This window comes from Periophthalmus magnuspinnatus, chromosome 19 (genome assembly GCF_009829125.3).
Source record: "Periophthalmus magnuspinnatus isolate fPerMag1 chromosome 19, fPerMag1.2.pri, whole genome shotgun sequence".
In the NCBI taxonomy this organism is placed as follows: Eukaryota; Metazoa; Chordata; class Actinopteri; order Gobiiformes; family Gobiidae; genus Periophthalmus; species Periophthalmus magnuspinnatus.
The window spans coordinates 18,819,883-18,840,156 of NC_047144.1; the positions used below are offsets into that span (position 1 = coordinate 18,819,883).

At 40.7% G+C, this 20,274-nt stretch overlaps 1 protein-coding gene across 4 annotated transcripts in view; it reads left to right on the forward strand.

Annotated features, from left to right (window-relative positions):
* The window catches only part of mprip (myosin phosphatase Rho interacting protein), a 52,399-nt gene that overhangs the window by 22,585 nt on the left and 9,540 nt on the right, over nucleotides 1-20,274 (forward strand). For 2 of the 4 annotated variants that reach the window (XM_033985410.2, XM_033985411.2), the window contains exons 5-17: nucleotides 542-626; nucleotides 1,029-1,182; nucleotides 2,839-3,268; nucleotides 7,316-7,442; nucleotides 8,808-8,900; nucleotides 10,085-10,141; nucleotides 10,388-10,456; nucleotides 10,531-10,620; nucleotides 10,698-10,807; nucleotides 11,958-12,492; nucleotides 12,694-12,831; nucleotides 14,250-16,733; nucleotides 19,492-19,639. In XM_033985410.2, the coding sequence (XP_033841301.1) occupies nucleotides 542-626; nucleotides 1,029-1,182; nucleotides 2,839-3,268; nucleotides 7,316-7,442; nucleotides 8,808-8,900; nucleotides 10,085-10,141; nucleotides 10,388-10,456; nucleotides 10,531-10,620; nucleotides 10,698-10,807; nucleotides 11,958-12,492; nucleotides 12,694-12,831; nucleotides 14,250-16,733; nucleotides 19,492-19,639 (4,520 nt within the window). The remainder of the gene's footprint in view (nucleotides 1-541; nucleotides 627-1,028; nucleotides 1,183-2,838; nucleotides 3,269-7,315; nucleotides 7,443-8,807; nucleotides 8,901-10,084; nucleotides 10,142-10,387; nucleotides 10,457-10,530; nucleotides 10,621-10,697; nucleotides 10,808-11,957; nucleotides 12,493-12,693; nucleotides 12,832-14,249; nucleotides 16,734-19,491; nucleotides 19,640-20,274) is intronic. The other 2 variants (XM_033985412.2, XM_033985413.2) reach the window with 2 other exon arrangements.

Sequence of the window (20,274 nt, forward strand, 5' to 3'; positions counted from 1 at the left end):
ATGGTGACTAAATCTAGATTCAATACTCTGTCCAGAATGGAGAGGGTCATATCAAGCTTTGATTTCGTATTACGCCCACCTCTTATAGACATGCACAACACATTAAGGGCAAGGTCTACTTAACTAAACCTTTGTTTTTGTGTTTTGTGATACTTTCACAGAATCTAAAACCTCATCGTGTAATTTTTTAGTAAAAAACTCACTATCAAATAAAAGCTTTTTTAAATTTTTAAATTTTTAAAATTTTTTATTTTTTTTTTTGTCTTACTGGGAGTGGGCTCGCATCCCCACAAACTGGTTCGTGCATCTGTGCCAATGGATAATGCTCAAAAGTATGGTTTTAAATCTTTTGTCATGGAATCAGACAGGTGACATACCCCCTCCTGATGTTGCTTTAAAAATCAAAGTCTGTACAGTGATATTTTTAGTCATTTGAAAGTGATCAAATTAAATTGGATATGACCATGAGACAGTAGTTAATTCCTTTCACTTTTTATACTACTTTATAAAATTGTTTTTTTCTCTTGTTGGATTATTGCAGATGGAGTGAGCAGCTATCGGTGTATCCTCGCACCAACAAACAGAACCAGAAGAAGAAACGCAAGGTGGAGCCTGCAACCTCACAGGTGAGTCTCTTGTCTCTCTCCAGTCTCTCTGGTGTTTTCTCTGGCCCCTGAGGTTTGCCGTGGTGCTGAAATTTGAATGTTACGTGACTGAGGAATGAGGGAGCTGGGCTTCTCAAATATTATCTGGCCACATTAATGTTATATTGCAGTGGTTCATCTTACATATGTATTTGTCAAAGTTGGAAATCATAACTATTTTGTAATGAATTTAATAGCCTATTTACAGTGACTCTGAACAAGTTATGGCTGTAGTAGAAGGCATAAGTCTTCTCTGTGCGTGTGTGTGTGTGCCAATACTTTTAGACAGCCCTCCTCCTCCTTGCTGTTTTGCATACACATTACAAGCAATGTTCCTTCTGTGTGAGAACATTGTTGTAATGTAATTTTGTATGTTGTTTTTAGGAGCCTGGCCCAGCGAAGGTGGCAGTGACGGGCTCAGGGATCCCAGAGACGGAGAAGGGCCCAGACTCCAGCTCCATCATCTGGCAAGAAGAGCTGAGCCAGAGGGAGGCTGATGGAACACCTCTGTGGGCCACTGCTGATCTGCCCCCCACAGGTCTGGAGGAACACAACACAACCACTCCGCTAAGCTCAATACACACAATCTCATAAGAGCAATCCAGCAACAGACATGTGACCCATATGTTGAAGAAGTTGAATAAATGACTGCAATTCACATACATATTCATTTAGCCTGTGAGGAAAATTTTAAATGTAATATTTAGTTTCAATGATGAAACCGCATCCTTAATATTTTCTACAGGAGCTATTTCTGTTTCAGGGCACGTCCAAGCTCTTGGTTTTTTTGCTTAATGTATTCACTTTCATGCATACTTAAAGGACAAGCCATTATGGGGGAAATCTCCGGTCTTAATCTGGCCACTTCCTGGTCCTGACCTTGTTTGGACCAGTAAACAAAATGTATTTTGCAAATCAGCCAAAGAGAGATTTTAAGATGATTCATTCTGGTGGATCTGTTGCTTCCTGTGTGCATGTTACTGCAGGTTGTAACTAATTTGGATATTAGTTGACCAAGACTGTTTTTCTTGTTATTGATGTTCACTAGACTGTGTAAACAATGTCACTACTTGTCTCAGTTAAAACAGACCTATTCTGCAAAATCGACTTTTCAGAGCTTTCAACCATGTTATAGTTGTTTCCCCACACCACTTGTACAATTTGTGCATGTTTGCAGATCAATCCTCGTTTTCACCACCACCGGCATACGCCCACTGCTCAGTACTTGCGTTGTTCTCCAAGTTTATTTTCTTAATCAGTGATGCCTGTAGGATTCAACAGTGTGGCGTAGGCATTTTGGTACAAATGGGGGAAAAATATCTCCCACTTGCTAGCATGATCCGCAGTTATTCATTGGAGGTGCCAACTCTTTGTTACTATCATGTTTACTGTGTCATCAGCTCCCATTAGACACTGCAGTTTTTAATGCGGTGCCACAGTACTTGTTTCTTTTAAAAGTAATTTTAGGTGAATATTGCAGTTTAAAATTAGCAAATTATAACATAATGATTCACAGATGTCATAGATTACAGCTATATAACAGACACAAGCACAATAGGTTGTCTTTAACAGTCAAGTCAGTTCAACTACTAAAAGTTTGTATTAAATTGCTGGAGCTTTAGAGTGTCGCTAACAGAATATTAAACTAATTAACAATAAAATTAACAATGTTACTGGTGCTCTGCCAACTGCTTGTCTCCATATTGCTTTTCTGGAAAGTTACATCATAGCATTAAACTTAAACAATGGATTTTAGCACCTGCAAGTGAATAAATGCAAGAGATAAGGTAAACGTCATACTGTGGAACATTCCAAGTAAAACAATAATCACGTAGACCAGACCAGAAAAGTTCCTTAAAGCCCCACCATATAACTTTTTAGGCTAAAAATAGACTAAAATTATTTTTAAAATTTCGATATTTTTATAGTACTGGAACTCTACAAACCTGACTCTTTTTGGAGGAGGCAGACCTCCCCCTGCTTGTTTCCATGGCATACATGTTCCTTTGGTTATAATATCTCAGAATATGACGTCAAACTAATCTGTGTAGTATATTTTTTACTCTCTAGTACGATGGTGACGTTACACCTCCAGAAATTTACATGGTGCCACTTTAAATGAGGATAATATAAGGAGACTCATTAGAAATTGTGGTCACAGTTTATCTAAAGTCTTTGTCCCTGTTTGCTCCAGGTGCTGTTACTGTATCCTCAGACCTCAGCTCTTTGAACGGTGATGAAGTGGACCGCAGCTCCAGCCACGTCCTCCACGCCTCTGCTCCTCAGTCCTCCAGCGACCCGCTCTCCCCCACGGGCTCCTGCTCCAGCCTGGGAGGGGTACCCCGCTGCCTGTCCCCGGCCCCCAGCGACCCCTTCCCCTCGGGGAGCTCCCTGCTGTCCAACGGCTCCCACATCAGCGGCTCGCTCAGCTCCCTGGACTCAGACGCCAGCGGCAGCACAGTGACCAGCGGGGAGGGCCACAGCCAGGCCTCGCACCGGGGCTATCACCACGACACGCCCAGAGCCCGCAGGCTAGAGGCAGAGGCCCGCAAGGCTGAGAAGAGGAGCCGACACAAGAGCCCTGACAGGAAGGATAGAGAGGCGCTCATCAGCCCCGAGAGGAGGTCTGATATCTCACATACACACTAACAACATATCCAATCAACCAAAACATTGAACATGGCAGCTGAATTGGAGTGGGTGATATATGTAGTCTACTCTCCTTTTATAAAAGGGGCAGAATGTAAGATTCACATGTAGCTTATACTGATAACAGTAAAAAACTGTAATGGTGATTTATTTTGATTTACAAAAACATTGTACATGATGACCAAATTGGTATAATTTGGTGTTTTGGTTCTCAAGATTATTATTCAATCACAAAGGAGAAAGAGGCTCACATGAGTCTCTTATCTGTGTTGCCAGTTTCAATGCTAAAATCCAGTTGGCTTAAACCTAAAAGAACATTCTCTGATCTGAATCGTCACTACGTAAACCCCAACACCTGCAGGCAATCATAAATGTGTGCTAGGGGAGGCTCTGCAGCTCAGTGAGGTTCTGAGCTTTAACATGAGACATGACCTGCCCATACACTGAGAATGAGAAAAAGTGGTATGTGTCCTCTATCTGCAGGTTAAGGCACTGGGAACCCAAGTTCAGTTTGATTGTACCTTTTCTTTTTACCTCTGCATACACTTCCTAGTAATAGAAAAGCAGCTTTCAACAACATACTAGTACTTTTGCTTTTTTACTTTTGGTAATCTTAGCCTAGTAGTAATATAAAGTTTCTGAAATTATTTAATAATGCTTTACGAGGTAACCATACCAGGTTAAATGGTTTTCCTCATCAGAATTGGCTTGATAAAGAAAGTTAAATCCCTGTCTTGGTATGTGGACCACTCTCTCTCACTTTTTGAACTAGAAAGCCTCCAGCAACCCTCTCCTTTTAAAGTCAGGGCCACTATCAGGGCACTATCTCGTGACGTACGCTGCCTCCAAACTGTTTGAACCACTGTGGATGGACCTCCTCTAATAATTTTGGCCTCTTTGGTATCAGTTCCCAGAGCCACTGTAAGCAGAGTCTGTTTAAACACAAACCACTGGAGTTTCCATGGACTAATCTGGCTTTACTGTCGGAGGGCACAGGTCTCCCTCTCCATCGGAGGGTGGAGGGGTTGGGGAGGGGTCATCTCTTTCCCCTCACAGGAAGCTACGGGCCCCCTGTCCACTGCGGGATGGCCCATAAACATGTTACTGCCCCACTGTGGTGCGTTCTTTATGGGCCAACTATGGAGTGGCTACAAGTGCAATGGAAATGAACATTATAGAAGGCAGAATGCTTCAGGATCAACTTGGGGCTTGGGTTATACTTCTACTTTCTACAAATAATATTTTGCAACAACATAAATTCATTCTAACTTTCAGAGTTATACATTAATTAACCTGCAAACAACTGCATGAATAATGAATCTGCTGTGGTGGAGTTATTCATAAAAGAATTATGAGGGCATTGTGAACATGAAATTCCATTGCATTTAGTTCTTCTGCATAATCAAAACATCGATTTAGTAAACTTTTAACCTCAGTTTTAAGGGATATCCATGGACATGGATCATATCGTGGACTACATATTGTATCGTGAGTACTTGGTATTGGCATTTGCACATTTGTCATTACGTTTACAAGCAGGAAACCGAGTACAATTTGAACACTTTGAATTTCTCTCAAATTAGGCCTGTCTTGTCGTGATAAATACTATATCTTATCATTCTACTACTTGAACAGTATATTTTTGGCTTTATCTTGTGCGTGTTCTTTGCAATATTGGGGAGATTTTTTGTTATTTTTGATTTGATAAGATAAGCTGTAATTTGAGCTGTAAAGGGTTGAGTAAGTAACTTCTATGGATAAACATTCTTTAATTCTGCTATTAATTTCTGCTATTTTGACCTCAAGAGCTGCTTATACAATATATCTCTACTAAAGCAACATAAATTTTGCTCAGATGCATGGGGAAAGAATTGGGTACAGGACCTTTAATATCAATATGTCGCTTTCTAATAGAGCTCTTTTAAAAAGCCCTATCTTTTCTATGTGTTGTTGAAGATGCTTTGATCCCCTCTCTGGTCCCATGATGTCTGTGCCGGCTCCTCTCCTCTGTTCCCTTTTAAGGAGCGGGGCTTTGGCTGAACTCTCCCCAAATAAGGCCAGAGTTTGGGCCAGAGTAATGTAATATTTGCCTGCTCTGTGTGCTCCCTCCGCGCACTGCTGCTCTTCTGTGCCCGAACAAAAGGCTTGTGTGGTGGGCCGGTGTTTGGTGTCACTGCAGGGGAACACACACAGCTCTGCAGATGAGCTTAGATTCACTACAGAGAGGGGAGATTTCAAATGAGAAGTGTAGTTTGAGCCAGGAGAGAAGCATGTGGTATCTGGATCAGTGCTGTTGTAATGGAGCAGGGTTTTTGAAAAAGGCATAAATGACTAAATAGAAACTAATGCTAAAATTATTACAGATACTCTTTCATTTTTCAGCAGTATTCTACATTGTACTTCAATGTTTGCTGTTAATTTGAAGTTGTTGTTTTTTTTTCTCCTGTGCTATGATTTCATACCACTTTCTTAATAAGCTTAAAACAAAATAAGCACAGTGAACTCTTTTCTAACTGAATCATATCAAGCATAATGTAGGCAGCAATATATACATAATGCAATGAAACTCTAAAGTGGCTTGGTCCATAACTTACATGACATGATAGATACTAGAACATCTACAACCAGACATGGGATGATATTAAAATTTTGTGTGATGATTATAATGGCCAAAGTAATTGTGATTAATGTTTATACCATGATAATGCTTAAAGTTGTTATAGATATGAATTATTATAGCCTAACAAAGAATATTATGAATAAGCAGGGCCAATATTTGGAGGCCCGGGGCAATAAGCCTCACATGGCGCCCCCCCTCGTACTACAAATTAATTGAAAGTGGGTACAATAAGACCCTGAGACCCTGGGGCCCCGGGCAACAGACCCCTTTGTCCTCCCCCATTGACTCCCTTGTGGATAAGTCTTTTTTTTTTCTTTTTTTTTTTTTTTCCCTGCACATTCTGGTGATATAATGGCGATTATCATGATTATATAAAATATCCCACTAATGATTATTGTGAACTCTTTTTATCACGAAGAACGATATTATTGTTTGTTATTGTTCCCATCCCTATCTACAACTTGGATGTCGTCATATAGGCCTAATGCTACATACAATTACATGAAGTTCCCCAATAGTGCAGAGAAAGGGTACAAGTATTGTTAATCTCATATATTGAAAGATAAGTCGATATAGTAATTGTGGTATCTTCAGTATCAAGATTTTCCTATATGAGAACTGAGTTTGCAATTTTAGCATTGTGACATTATTATGGAACCACAGCAAGCACAAGCATGCACATTTACCTATTGTGCTATCAATACAATTTTGAATTTTAATTAGTCTTTTTTGTATTACTTTTTATGTTAGAGTATATACTAAATATTGCTATTCTTCATATATCAAAAAAGAAAAACAACAGTTGTATTTCACTATTTAACTCCTACAATTTTCTTGTCAAATACTAGTTGTTGGAGAGAAAATATTGTTTTGACAATTTTCTTATCTGATGATCGACCCATTACCAAAATAGCATATTATCACATGAAAGAGATTACGGTTCGTTTATCATATTGCTCCGCCCCAAAATCCTAAGTCACATACAGGGAGTGTGCAGGGTTTACTGTTCACTAGTTATTTATATTTTTCTTTGAACTAGGGTAGTGTGTATTAACCAATGTGTCAGAAAGCAGTTTGCAACATAAATATGCCAGAGTTAGCACAATAGCTATGACTGAGGGACAGACACAATAACTACATCTGTTGTCATAAGTCAGGTAAGAACATTAAACATTCAATTAGACAACAACAGACTCAGGACAAAACATTGCACATTAATCCTAATAAACACAGACATAACATAACGACACATCTGAAATATTACATAGAAAACAGACTATTTACAGTAAAACCAGCAGTCAGTCCTCTGTATGTTGCAGTCTCCTCTAGCTAATAAAGTGTTTGCATCATTGCATGTTTATGAAAAGTGAAATAACAGTACACTTGTCCCTCGGTGTTGTAGTCGCTCCGGTGTGATCGAGAAGCTGGAGGCCCTGGAACTGGAGAACCAGGAGAAGATGGAGGTGGACGAGTGTGGAAGGAGTGAGGAGAGACAGGGCCGCAGCCAGCACAGACGTTTCCATAGAGAGGTACTGACAGCGCTCTGCTCTTCCCCCTCTCTCTTTCACCCCTGCCGCATTCCCTCCATCCTGCTTTTGTTCCCGATGAGGTCAGGGGTCATCTGCATGGGCCATGTTCATATCCAGTTTCCCTTCAGTGGTGGGATTCCCCTTAGGCTCCAAACTTCCTTTTCCCACCCGCTGCTCCACACTGTGCAATAATAATGTTTTATTGTTTTTTTTTAAATAACACAATAAGTTTTCAGTTCACAGTGAACATTAACACTTCAGAGGTCTCTTAAAGGTGCACTATGTAACTTTTCCAGTTGAGTCTGCCACCTGCTTGTCTCCATGATACCTGGAATGTTCCACAGTATTGAATTGAACTTTTTGTTTTGCATTTTGTTCAATTACAGGTATTTGTATTGCTGAAAAATAATAAAATATTAAAACTAGGGGTGGACGATATTCTTTATATCATTATCAGTGATACCATTATTTGATACTGATCTGTTAACAATATTGCTGCCTCATTCTCTTCAGTGTCAGTCCCAGTTTGCCCTCAGTGCATCAGATTTGTCTTTTTGAACAGACTCATGAGGAAATGGAAGTGTTATATGGCTGCATGTTTACACAGAGATGTAATAAATTACTTTATATTCCAGAAAAAAATTTAAATGATAATTTATGATCTTGAATTCAACCTAAGATACATTTGTTGGCTATGAAATGTAAAAGCTTAACCCTATAGCGTCGAATAGCGTCCGCAACCAGTCGTGCTCTCAAGTAAATTCAAACGGCGTCTCAAAGCGGAGGCACGGGGCTATTTAAATATTTTTCCGTCAGTTACGGTAATCTGCCTCTGTTGCTCCGCGAAGGTGACGAATGAGAGCGCGGGTGCTGCGGGGATTTTCCCAGTCATTTATTCGTTGCGTAAAAGAAAACATATGGATGGATGTGTAAAATAGAAGTAGATGTGTGAAAAAATGCAGTAAATTCTGATACTTCCTTTAATATAATTTTTATGGCTAACAAAAATATAAAAGTCTAGGTGACCTATACTGGCCCATAGTGTGCTCAGTCCTTAAAGGGTTAATAGCGATATCGGCAAATATTGATAACGGCTTAAAAAAAAAAAAAAAATCTATGTCTACCCATCTCAATTTAAAGCTTGCATTACTATAAGTGGGGTTGGTAAAATCTCCATGGGAATACATACCCTCCACCAGAAATGTTACATGTTTCACTTTTATGTATGAATCTCACACCCATTTCAGAATGTTTATAAATGCTTTTGGACATGAAATTTTGCCACATGTATATTTTCAAAAAGAATATTGTATTGCTATAAATCATGGTGGTGTGTGAATGAAATTTGTTCTTTGTCAACTCCAGGAGCAAGGGCAGGACCCGGACTTCCCCTCCACTCTGCCTCCACTGAGGAGAGCCAAGTCCCTGGACAGAAGGACTACAGAGTCTGTCATGACTGTAAGACACTGCTCTTCTTCTGACTATCATCAGAACACCCGTGTACAGCAAACAGGCAGAAAATGAAGACACTTTGGGCAAATCGGCTACAACAACCTTAGGATTTAGGATTTTCTTCACATTTTCCATTACAGTCTTAGAAATGAACTGTTCAGACCTTCCTGTACTTAAGGATCAGTTGTAGTGGAGTTACACGTCTACTCCTTCATAAGTCTATCAAAGAATCTGGTGGAGTGGCTGAGTGTGCCCTGTGTAGTGCAGTGTGCCAAAGTCTGTGCTGTTTTGGTCTGATCCTGGGTCTGATCTCAGGTCAGCCGTGTTGTTAAGGCTGGATGTGGTTTGGTAACACACTTAAGATAATTAAAGGTGAACAGAGGTCTCTGTGGCTTTCCACTTACCTCATGTACAATTATGTAATGAGGAATTAGATTTTACTTCATTTGAGTCTTTAACTTGGTCACACAGTAAAATGAAAAAAGTCCTGAGCTAAAGCCTTTTTTAAAAATACATGAAAACTACAGCATTATGATCTGACGGAACACAAATGTTATATCATTGGATACAGGATGAAGCGACTGTGTTTCTTGGTGTGAATGTAGTACACCAGCCCTCCATGCTGCAGGGGACAATAGTTGTGCCCCTCTCCCTCTACTGTGCAGGTTAACTCGTGTTGTGATTGTTTGTTTTGAATGCACTGTTTATTGTGAAGTCACAGTCAGGCACTGAGTGATGTGAGTCTGAGCACCTACAGGACACAAGCGGTACATCTCTGCTCTTCAGGCTGACCTGCCAAAGCCTCAGCTCTTCCTTTCAGCCCTGACCACTCTAAAGGGAGGCCATATGCATGACCTCCTCTTCTGTGGTGGAAGGAGGAGGTAAGGCTTGAGGAGGCAGAAGCGTTGAGATGCACCATGGTCACCACAGTGTGGAGGAGTTGTCTTGACCCTGTGATCCATTACTCCATTATTATTCTCCTCATTCTACAGAGGTCAGGCCAACTCTCTTCAGAGTGGGCATGTTGGCTTTTTCACTGTACTCAGAAGTGGTCAGACCCTCTGCCCAAGCTAACGTGATAAAGAAGAGAACAGCTAACAGCATTCTGTGCTGCATGGCAGTATGAAAACAAAGATAGAATGAACAATTGAAACCTGCATTTCTAACATTGATATAACTGTTTATTGCAGCCTGACCTGCTGAACTTCAAGAAGGGCTGGATGGTGAAACTGGATGAACAAGGCCAGGTACATTTTCAGTTTGACTTTCTTAGTAGTCTTTTTTTTTTTTTTGTCTACAGACCAGATCTGCCCCTTTCACATAAATGATGATAAAGAAAGATTTCAGCATTGTTCTTTGTACATTTTTGTACATGAATTGTGCTTCTGTCCTGTGTCTATGGCATTGCAAATATATACTTTACCATAGTCTTGATTGAAGAACAGTGAAAGGCCTGTGTATCCTGTGGTTTACTCTTACCATGTGCTCTGCAGTGGAAAAAGTACTGGTTTGTGCTGACGGACCACAGCCTGCGCTACTACAAGGACTCCATCGCTGAGGAGGTGAGTGGACCTTCTCACTTTTTGCCTGTATCATATCTCTCAGTCTGACTTCAGGCTTTTGTTGTTGTCACCAGGCTTCTGACCTAGATGGGGAGATTGATCTATCCACTTGCTACAACGTTACAGAATATCAGGCTCAACGCAATTACGGTTTTCAAATTCATGTAAGATTGTAGAGTATCTCAAATTATTCCATTATTTCGTCTTATAAAACTGACATTGCCAATCCTTTCCTGTTTAGACGCAGGAAGGGGTGCACACTCTGTCGGCCATGACGGCAGGTATTCGTAGGAACTGGATCCAGGCGGTCATGAAGAACGTCAGACCCTCCACTGCCCCGGATGTTGCAAGGTTGGTTCCATTATGGGTTAAATGCAAAGGATCATTAAGTATACCTTTACTTAACTAATCTATCTTTAAAGGCGCTATACCTGATTTTTATGGCCTTTAACACATAAACAGAAGTAGTTTATTTGCAGCAGTCCAAAGTTCCTCACTTACATTATGCATTCTAAGCGTCCTAGAACTTTGACATAATGGTAAAGCTAACAACAACTAGCATGCTAACATGTACTTCCTCATTACTGGGGAAAAACGCTAATTAGATGCAGATAGTACACATTCAGTTTATTTTTATTAGATTTTTCATTTACCTTTATTTATACAGGGAGCACTCAATGAGAGTAAGAGACTTTTTGATGAGCTCCCTGTTAAAATACGGACAATACAAACAAAATGAATAACTGCATAGGTCCATTTAAAACAGATGCAGATGTGTTTATAAATGTTTGTCACCAGATTATTAAAGTGCATAAGTGGCATCAATGTATTCAGTCTTGCATGTCCTTAAAATGTATTCAATTTTTGGGAAGCAAAATAACCAAAAGCCTTTTTTTCCCCCCATTTCATTTCTAGCGCAGACAGTTTTTAGAAGTAGACAATCATGGCATCTTGTATTAAAAGTTCTTTTGTCAAAGTTCAACTTATAAAAAACATTTTATCCAATGTTGTTCTCTTCTGACAGATGGCAGTGGCCGAGCTACTTTTTCATAGACTGTTCAGTGATGGATTTTAAATTCATCACCTGTTATGAAATGAAGGGCTGAGTGAAAGAGTGGATCTAAAGGTTTCAAAGTAGAGGCTGTAGTACATCATATCCCGTTTATTCAGTACAGAAAAAGGTTGTTTGAACAATTTAGTTTCTGTATTTAAATGGGATACAAAATTTGTTTTCTATAATAAAATGATCATTTAGATTTTAAACTGTTACATAATTCCGAGATATGCATTTTAAAGGATACGTTTCTGTCAAGCCAAAATCCAAGATATTTATAGGTGGTGACACTGTCAGTAACAGTAAACCATTATAACCATCTCGCTCAAATGTTTTTTTTAGAAAATCATATACTTAGTTTTATTTGCATTCAATGATAATTTTGATTGATTTTTTTTCTCAAGAGCTGCTTATACAATATATCTTGACTGTAGTTGTATGTTCCAGCTCTACTGAGGACCACAGCTCGTTCTCTCCTCTGGAAGGTTTGGTGCGACCAGATGTGACCCAGGACTCCCCTTCCTCTGAGACATCCTCTGTAGACTCCCCATCTGTGGCCAAAAGCAGGGCCAGGGAGCGGAGACGAGAGGGCAGGTCCAAGACGTTTGACTGGGCAGAGTTTAGACCCATCGCCCAGGCTCTAGCTCAGCAGAGGGCTCAGGAAGCCGAGAGTCTACAGGCTGACCTGGGAGAGCTGGAGAAGAGCCGCCGCAGAGAAGAGAGACGCAAGAGGTATGAGTCCATGACCAGCTCTGTAGTGGACTCCGCAGAGGAAGTGAGGACTGAGCCAGGGAGCACAGGGGACAATGGAGGGTCTGGCTCTTTGGAGAGGCAGCAGAGAGTGGAAGAGGTGATCGAACAACACTGGAGACAGGTGGAGAAGACACCCATCAGGGAGGAGAGGAGGGTGCCCCTAGCCCCAGCACAGCAGCACCGGCAGGCCTCGGAGCTGGAGCATTTGCTGGACACCTACAAGCAAGGGGTAAGTTTATAGACAGGCTTTAAGGATGCTATGGGAAATCTTCTGCTTTGCAGTGATATGATTCCATACACAGATTTTAAGGGTTTATTATATTGTTATCAGCCTATTCAAATAGCATAATGATAGAGTGGAACTAGCTGTTTATGCCCATCAGTCGACATGGAACATGTCCAAATAAAAGCTGGTGTTTGGTTTGGTCAGATGGAGGAGCTCAAGGCTCAGCTGGAGAGCTGTCATCAGCAGCTCCTGGAGTCCAACAGGCACAAGGAGCAGCTGGAGCAGCAGCTGAGGAGTGCTCTGGAGAGGGAGCAGGACATCCGCCCAGGCTACATCTCTCCTGTGAGTACACCCACTGTACTGTACCATATCAAACCTCTGCCATACTCTGTCCATCTCATAACATCTGCTGCATGTCATATTTCATGTAAGAAAACGTAAACAAACTGACCCAAAAACCAGCTGACTCTGTGGAGTCTTTGCATGAGTTCAGTGCATGTTTCAAATAATAAAATCCTCATACTAAATTGTCTTTAACTGGTTAATCTTTCTGATCATAAATCTGAACTCATGCTAGCCTTAGCATTTCCATCAAATCTTTATTTGTTATAATTATAAAGAGTATTATTCCCCTTGTTTGAGATGAGAATGTGTCCCTATTTATAATGCAGTAATTTTATGCCTGAACTATTTCATGTTTATCTGATAGTAAGAAATATGCAGATATAGCTGATTAGATATTTCGGTGCCCATCCCACATGTATCTCTTACACCACATTTGCTTCTAAACATGTATGAAGTTTCTTCGCTTGACTTATAATGAAGTGCATGAATATCATACTCTCATCTTTTAACTTCTGTTCAGTCCATCATACCTTCTTAACATACTTTGGCAACCTTTTGACAAAATGCCTTTCTTGTGTAGTGCAGTGTCATTTTATATGTAATACTTTTTATGTTGGTTTATGTATGACCTAAACTTGCATAAAATGAAATGGTAGATTATATTGTCTTGACCGTCACAGCTCAGGGGATGGTCAGGTTGAAGACGTGAAGGAGATATAATAAGTGTTTGTAGAATGTGTTTTCCTTCCATCCTAAAGAACTCATGCAGCTGCAACTAATATTACATGACTTACTCCAATGTATAACCATCTAATGCGCATGCTGTTTGATCCACTAACAACTGGCCATTTAACTCTTTGCTTTCACACCACACCATTAACAGGAGAGAGCAGTGTTTTTAATTGCAGTTCAAATAAGAAATGCGTATACTGGATTATACAAGTAATCAGAAAGCAGGTTTATTTGTGTGTATTTTGGGCTAAGTGCTGGGCAAAGGGCATCCCAAGTCTCAATACGGTACATATTTATTTGTTAATGCATTTGTACCAAAGTACCATGTTGGTTAATGCAATCACAAACTATTGAAATATATAGAAAATAAATAAATAATACAAATAAATATGAAAATCACTTTTGCGCTTCTCCAAACTAGAAGTGCTATGGCTGTCGTCTGATGGATTATCCGACTGATACCATTTTACAAAATACTGCTCTCCCCATTCCAACTTTGTTTTACCACTATGTAATCACTGTTATTTTCAGAGTTTTTATTTAAGATTGTGAATGCTAACAGTAATGTCACCTTTTTTATTAGAAAGTAGCTGTAAATGATTGCTAGTTTAAACAGATAATAATTAGCAAGCTTGTGTCTCCCCTGCTGTGTGTTAACCAACTGTCTGGTCCCCTTTTCCAAGCTGGAGCCCCCTTTGGGTCTGGAGGCCGATGTGACGCCCCAGATGAAGAAGAGCGAGCTGGTTAGTTCTCAGGCACAGAGCTTAACCAGGAAGTACCAGGAGACCAAAGAACTCCTGAAGCTGCAAGAGCTGAAAAAGCGCAGTATGCAGGCACAGCTTGGCCTCACGCTTTCTCACCTGCCCATTAAGGACACTTACTTTTCTGACACTCCTCCCCCTGAACCTGTTTTAAAATCAATTAGTCTCTTGCTACATGATAGCTCCGAGGCCATTCAGGAACTGGAAGACATGATAACTGACAAAACTATCACCACCAAGGAGCTGTCTTCCTTGCTCAAATCGCATAGCTGCAATCGTGACATACCCGACAGACTACAGCTCCAGAAGATTTTGGAAAGCTGGAAATGCCAACAGGAAATCACAAACGAGACTATCAGGAAGAATTTAGCCAAGGCAGGAGAAAGCATCCGACAGTACGAAGCGCGTCTTTTAACCATGGAGGAAGCGGTTGGCAAAGTCCAGAGGCAAAGCTTTGAAGGCCTCAAACACCCTTTCAGTCCTTGCGTTAAGATCGAGAACCACTCTGAAAAAAGTGATATGACCATCGGAATGCTGTCTCAAAAGGTCGAACTGTTGACCTGTGAGAATGGAGCCTTGAAACAGCGATGCCAGGAGATAGTCAACCAGCTGACAGAAGCCGACCGAGAAATCGACCGCCTCAAAGCAGAACTGATCTGCCAGCAAGGCGGCAAGCAGCACCATCTCATCATGGAGGAGCTCAAGATGCTAAAGACAGAGCTAGCGGAGAATCAGGCTAACGCTATTGACAGAGAGTACTATGAGAGGGAGCTCAATGAGAAGTCTCTAAGACTCCATGAAGCTCTTGTTACCCTGGAAGAGCTTGGGACTACCCTCAAAGACACTGAAAAGAAACTCCAGCTGAAGGAGGCTACCTTAAAAGGTCTGGGCTTCACCGCGGACATGGAAGGCGAAGACTTACAACCTGAAAAAGACCAACTCCAAGAGCTCCTAGAAACTTCACATACCAAACTGCAGGAGACCGAAGCGCAGCTAGAGTCTACAGAACAGAGGTGTAAAGAATTTGAGAATAGGAACAAAGAACTTACAAGACTAAACCAGGAGTCAGAGGCTGTTTTAAAGGAGAGACTAACACAGATGGAAGAGGAAATCCAGATGCTACGAGGCAAGTTAGAAACACAGAGTAGATTAGAAAAGCCTGAGTATGTTCAGACAAGAGATGTGCAGGTCGCTGATAAAGAAGAACAAATGGTAGAAGAGTTTGAGAGGAAATCAGAGGCACTTAGGCAAGTTTTAGACATGGTAGATCAGGCAGAAGTTAACGTAGAAAGAATGCTGTTGGATCTGAGAAGCACTTTATTTGAGGCACCACAAGATGGACCGTTGGTGGTTAGCCGAGCAGACTGGAGAGTAGCTGTGGAAGGGGAATTCTGGAGCCAGATGAGTCAAATACACCCAAGTGTAGATAGGTCTCGCATCGAGTTTACAAGTTTGGTCGGAGAAATAATTGCACAAGAACAGGCGAATTTAAAAATACGGAGGATATGTCACCATGCAAAAAGTGATGAGGCCTCAGAAGATTTCGCAGCAATATATAGTTGGTTTGACATTGACACATACAGTTTAATTCTTCAAGAGTTGAGAAATGCTTTGCAAGAAAAGTTGGATTTGTCAGTAGAAATGGTCTCAGGTTTAAAGCAAAAAGATGAGAGGTTTATATCTTTGGCTCAAGATAGCAAAGCCTTAGAGGGGCGACAGAAACACTTGTCGGATTATCTGCATAATGCTTTTAAGGAGGCTAGCTGGGCATATGTGATGATAAGGATGAATGTTGAGCATGCCAGAAAGCAGTCTGAGATGCTGGCAGGTAATCTAGAGTGTACAAACTGTCTAACATTAAAAGAATTGGCAAGTAATCTCCAATCGAAAGTTGATGACCTACAAAGTCAAATATCTGAGGTAGACCTAAAGATACAAATTGAAGGCAAGGCTATAGATTCAGTGGATAAGACAATAGAACTTCAGGACATGTTAGCAAAGCACAAAAAGGAACTGAGGGAGCTTAAAGAATCCTATGAACAGGAAAATCACAACTTACAGCAGGACTTGGCAAAAGTCAGTGAGGCGTTACACCTCCGTTCTGAGGAAAATGTCAAAGAGATTGACTCCCTGACTAACTGCATGGAGAACCTCCAGAAGAAGCACGAAGCCGAACGGAAACACCTCACTGAGAAGTTTAATCAGGAGACCGAGGAGCTTTGGAATTTAGCCAATCAAGCAAATCTGGTTGACAATATAGCTTTTTCTCCCCAAACGCTAAAAGAGCACATCCAAGAGCTGGTCCGCCAAGTGTCAGCTATGAGCGAGGAGAAGAGGCAGCGCGAGGAGCAGGACGACCCCAGTACGCTGCAGCGGAAATACGAGCAGGAGCTGGAGAACCTCAAGGTGGAAGCGCTACTTGTCCTTGCCGTTCCTCGTCTGTGATGCCTTGTGTTCCTTTGTGGCATACCCAAATCCCCATCCCCTCCCCCCATCCCCCGTGTGCCCCCTAACCCGGCTCACACTCCTGTCGCTAGATCCTTCCGTGTTGCATGATAAACTAACTCCCTCAGGTTAACCACTCTCATCGCTGTAGTGTTTGAAGAGGAACCCATTTTAGCATCAGGTGTATAAGATGTATTCAACCTGATGAAGTTATGCTGGAACAAACTTCTCGTTTTCAAGTAAAATGTGTTCCTCTTGTGCTAGTTCAGTGTGATCCCATGTCTAATCCAGATTTCTAGCAGTTTATAATTAAGTAATGTATTATTTTAAAGATTTACCACTGAATTAGTGAGTTATTCAACACCTTTAATTTCAAAACTTTTCTGATGGTTATAGAATTGTGATCAAAGGCATTTGAAAATTAATTTCAAATGCTCAAATTTTTTGGATTGGGGTAAGGTATTAATTATACTACCACCACTACACACTCAATGTGTTATCTGAAGATCCTGGCCAATTACTTGCTATTATACCTGCTGGAAATGATTTTTACTATCTAAATTAAAGAAGCATACATTGATAGCCCATGCTTGTATAGTAAATGCATATTTTGTGAAGTGTGGACTTCATTTTATATATCATCGTCGTTATATCTGAATGCACATATTAAATGGTAAATGGGAATAGTTCATATGCTGTTGCCAAGTTGCGTTCACATTCTTGAATTTGATTGATAATCTCAGATGGAGGACAGGGGCCTGAGTAACTCTATGGGTGATTCACTGTTTTTGAAAGAAATTATTATCCACAAATGTTGAGCCTAGAGAAGACAATGAGCTTTGTGCCAGTAATTACGGAACTATTATCCATGAACCAGGGCAACAAATTCCACTATAGATTTCTGACCTGACTCCCCTCAGCTCAAAGTTAAACTAGGTGTCCTAGAATATTGTGATGTCACGTGAGTATGATGATTTCATACTCCTAGATGGGTGGCAAAAGCTAGATTTTTCATATTGAAAATTGTATTTTGCCTTGAAATATCCAAAAGTTAAATGCACAAGTGCTGAATGTGATAATTTCTCTTACTGACTAGAGATGAACTCACTGCATTACAACAAAGATCTGCATTTTGCCAATATAAATTTTAGCTGCCCCCCATCTGTATTAAACAATATTGGCCTGTAGAAGGCCATGATGTCATTTGAAACCCATCAATAACATGCTTCATTGGAAACTCTTGTCTGAAAAAAATTACATTCCCACAGCAGTTACAGAGCTGTGATGTCAGAGCAGGAAGTTTACATTAGCTGAGTGGGGCCATACTGCGCTCCCAGGCCCTGATCCCTGTAAAAACACTTCCTCCTCCACTTGGTTCCACTGTTACAGAGAGGGCTAGGGCTGGCCTCAGCTTTACACCCAGATTAAGACCAATGAATAGGCCACGGAAGCAGCACCAGCCTCTCTGCTGCTAAGGCTACGCTTGTTCCATTATGACTCTTGGCCCTCTCTCCATGGTGTTACCAGTGATGCAGGGCTGCACGATTTTGGAAAAAAAATCCCATTGCAATTAGAAAATAATCCTACTTTCTGAAACTTGCAAAATTTCAGAGTGCACAATGTAAAGAACTCTAGGAGCGCTATCATTTGAGGGAAAACTATAAAAAAAATAAAATAAAATAAAAAGTAAAAGTTTTTTTTTTTTGTTTTTTTTTTCATTTTGATTTTGTTAATTGCACTGAATCATTATAAGAATGTGTCTTTACTGTGAGGAGGCTTGAATCTCCACAAACCTGACTCTTACTTTCCATGGAAATGTTGTTCCACTGTATGGCAAAAAAAACAAAAAAACTCGCCTGTCTCCATGGAAAATGTTCCCAAGTATGGCTTTAACTTTCTATTTCCATGGAATCAAGCAGATGGTGTGTCGCTTCCAGAAAGTTATATAATAGGACCTGATGTACTGATGAAGATTTTTCTGTTAAAAAAAAAAAAAGTCTCTTCTATAGAACAAAATCTATTTAAATAATTTCAGCTTTTGCGATTTAATAATTGGTCTAACTCTAATTGCCATCTTTTATTTTATTTTAATATATTATGTGGCTGTAGATGGGATATAGGACGCCATAGTATGGAATTGCAATGTGATCCCGGCTTGGGCGAATTGCCAACTGGGGCTTTCTGTTGAATGCAGCTCTAAGCACAAGTACAGACACATGCTGTCTACTTTTCTCCACCAACATGTTTCAGTTTCTGTACATGAGTGACAGTTGGACTCAACCAATTACAGTGAAGTATTGACCTTTAGATGACTCGGTTGCCCCCCTAGAAGCAGTACAAAGTTACCCATGTGACTATATGAATTGTCGTTATTTTTTCTCAAATACAACAGTAGTATTGGCACATTGTTAAATAGTACATTTTATCCAAGAATTTCGATAGTGATTGGCACACAATTGTAGCTAGCATTTAGCTTAAAATGGCATAAATTGGAGTTAGTTTAGGGACCCTTTTGCTTGGGTCAGTGATACTTCTGAGCCAACTCTTTCCTCTGCCCGTTACTGTCTGTCCTGTCCTCCTGCGTGTCCGTCCCTCTTTAACCCTCTTCTACTCACACAGGCTGGACTTGCTCGTGGCTAACCGACTCTAGCTTGCTGTAAATGTAGCTTTGCGTTTGTGTGAATGCCAGTCTTGACAGTGTCCCTTGCTGCCCTCCTAGGCCACGTGTGAGCGGGGGTTTGCTGCCATGGAGGAGTCCCATCAGAAGGTGATCGATGAGCTGCAGAAGAAACACCAGAGGGAGCTAGAGAACCTGCAGGAGGAGAAGGAGAGGCTGCTGGCAGAGGAGACGGCGGCTACTATAGCGGGTAAAGCTAACACACCACCAAAACATAACATTGATTTGGGTTTTGATCACATGCTAAATAACATGACTGATAACTGATATGCAAAATATTGTTAAACATGAACTGCAATAAATAAATAGCGGAATGAATCCTAGTACGTTAGTTTCTATGAGTAACAGACATTAGTTATTCAACCCTCTACAGCTAAAATCTTATTGTAGTACATAAAAATGACAAAACAAACTGCTGCTCTCAGTCCCCCCCCGTGCCCCCGCGCCTTCAGCCACTTCACTGCTGTTTGGCTATTTGTTTGCATACCCAGATTTGCAAACATGAAACTCCGCTCCAAATTTGTCACTGCTTTTTAACTGCTTGCTTTCAATTGGCTTTGTTTGGCTGGAGCTGAAAGCTATGGGTGACGTCACACTCCCTCAGTGCACTTCTATGTACAATCTATGATCCACATTAGTGCAAAGAAAAAGTACCCAGGATATTGACCCTCCAAAAAATAAAAATTACATCTATAATTTAATGAATAGTAAGTCGAGGCAGGACTATTTCTAATGTAGGTTAACAGTAGGAATATGTATTATTACAGTGGTATTGGCAAAGGTACCTTTTGATACTTCATCTGAGCCAATCTATAAACCGCGAGC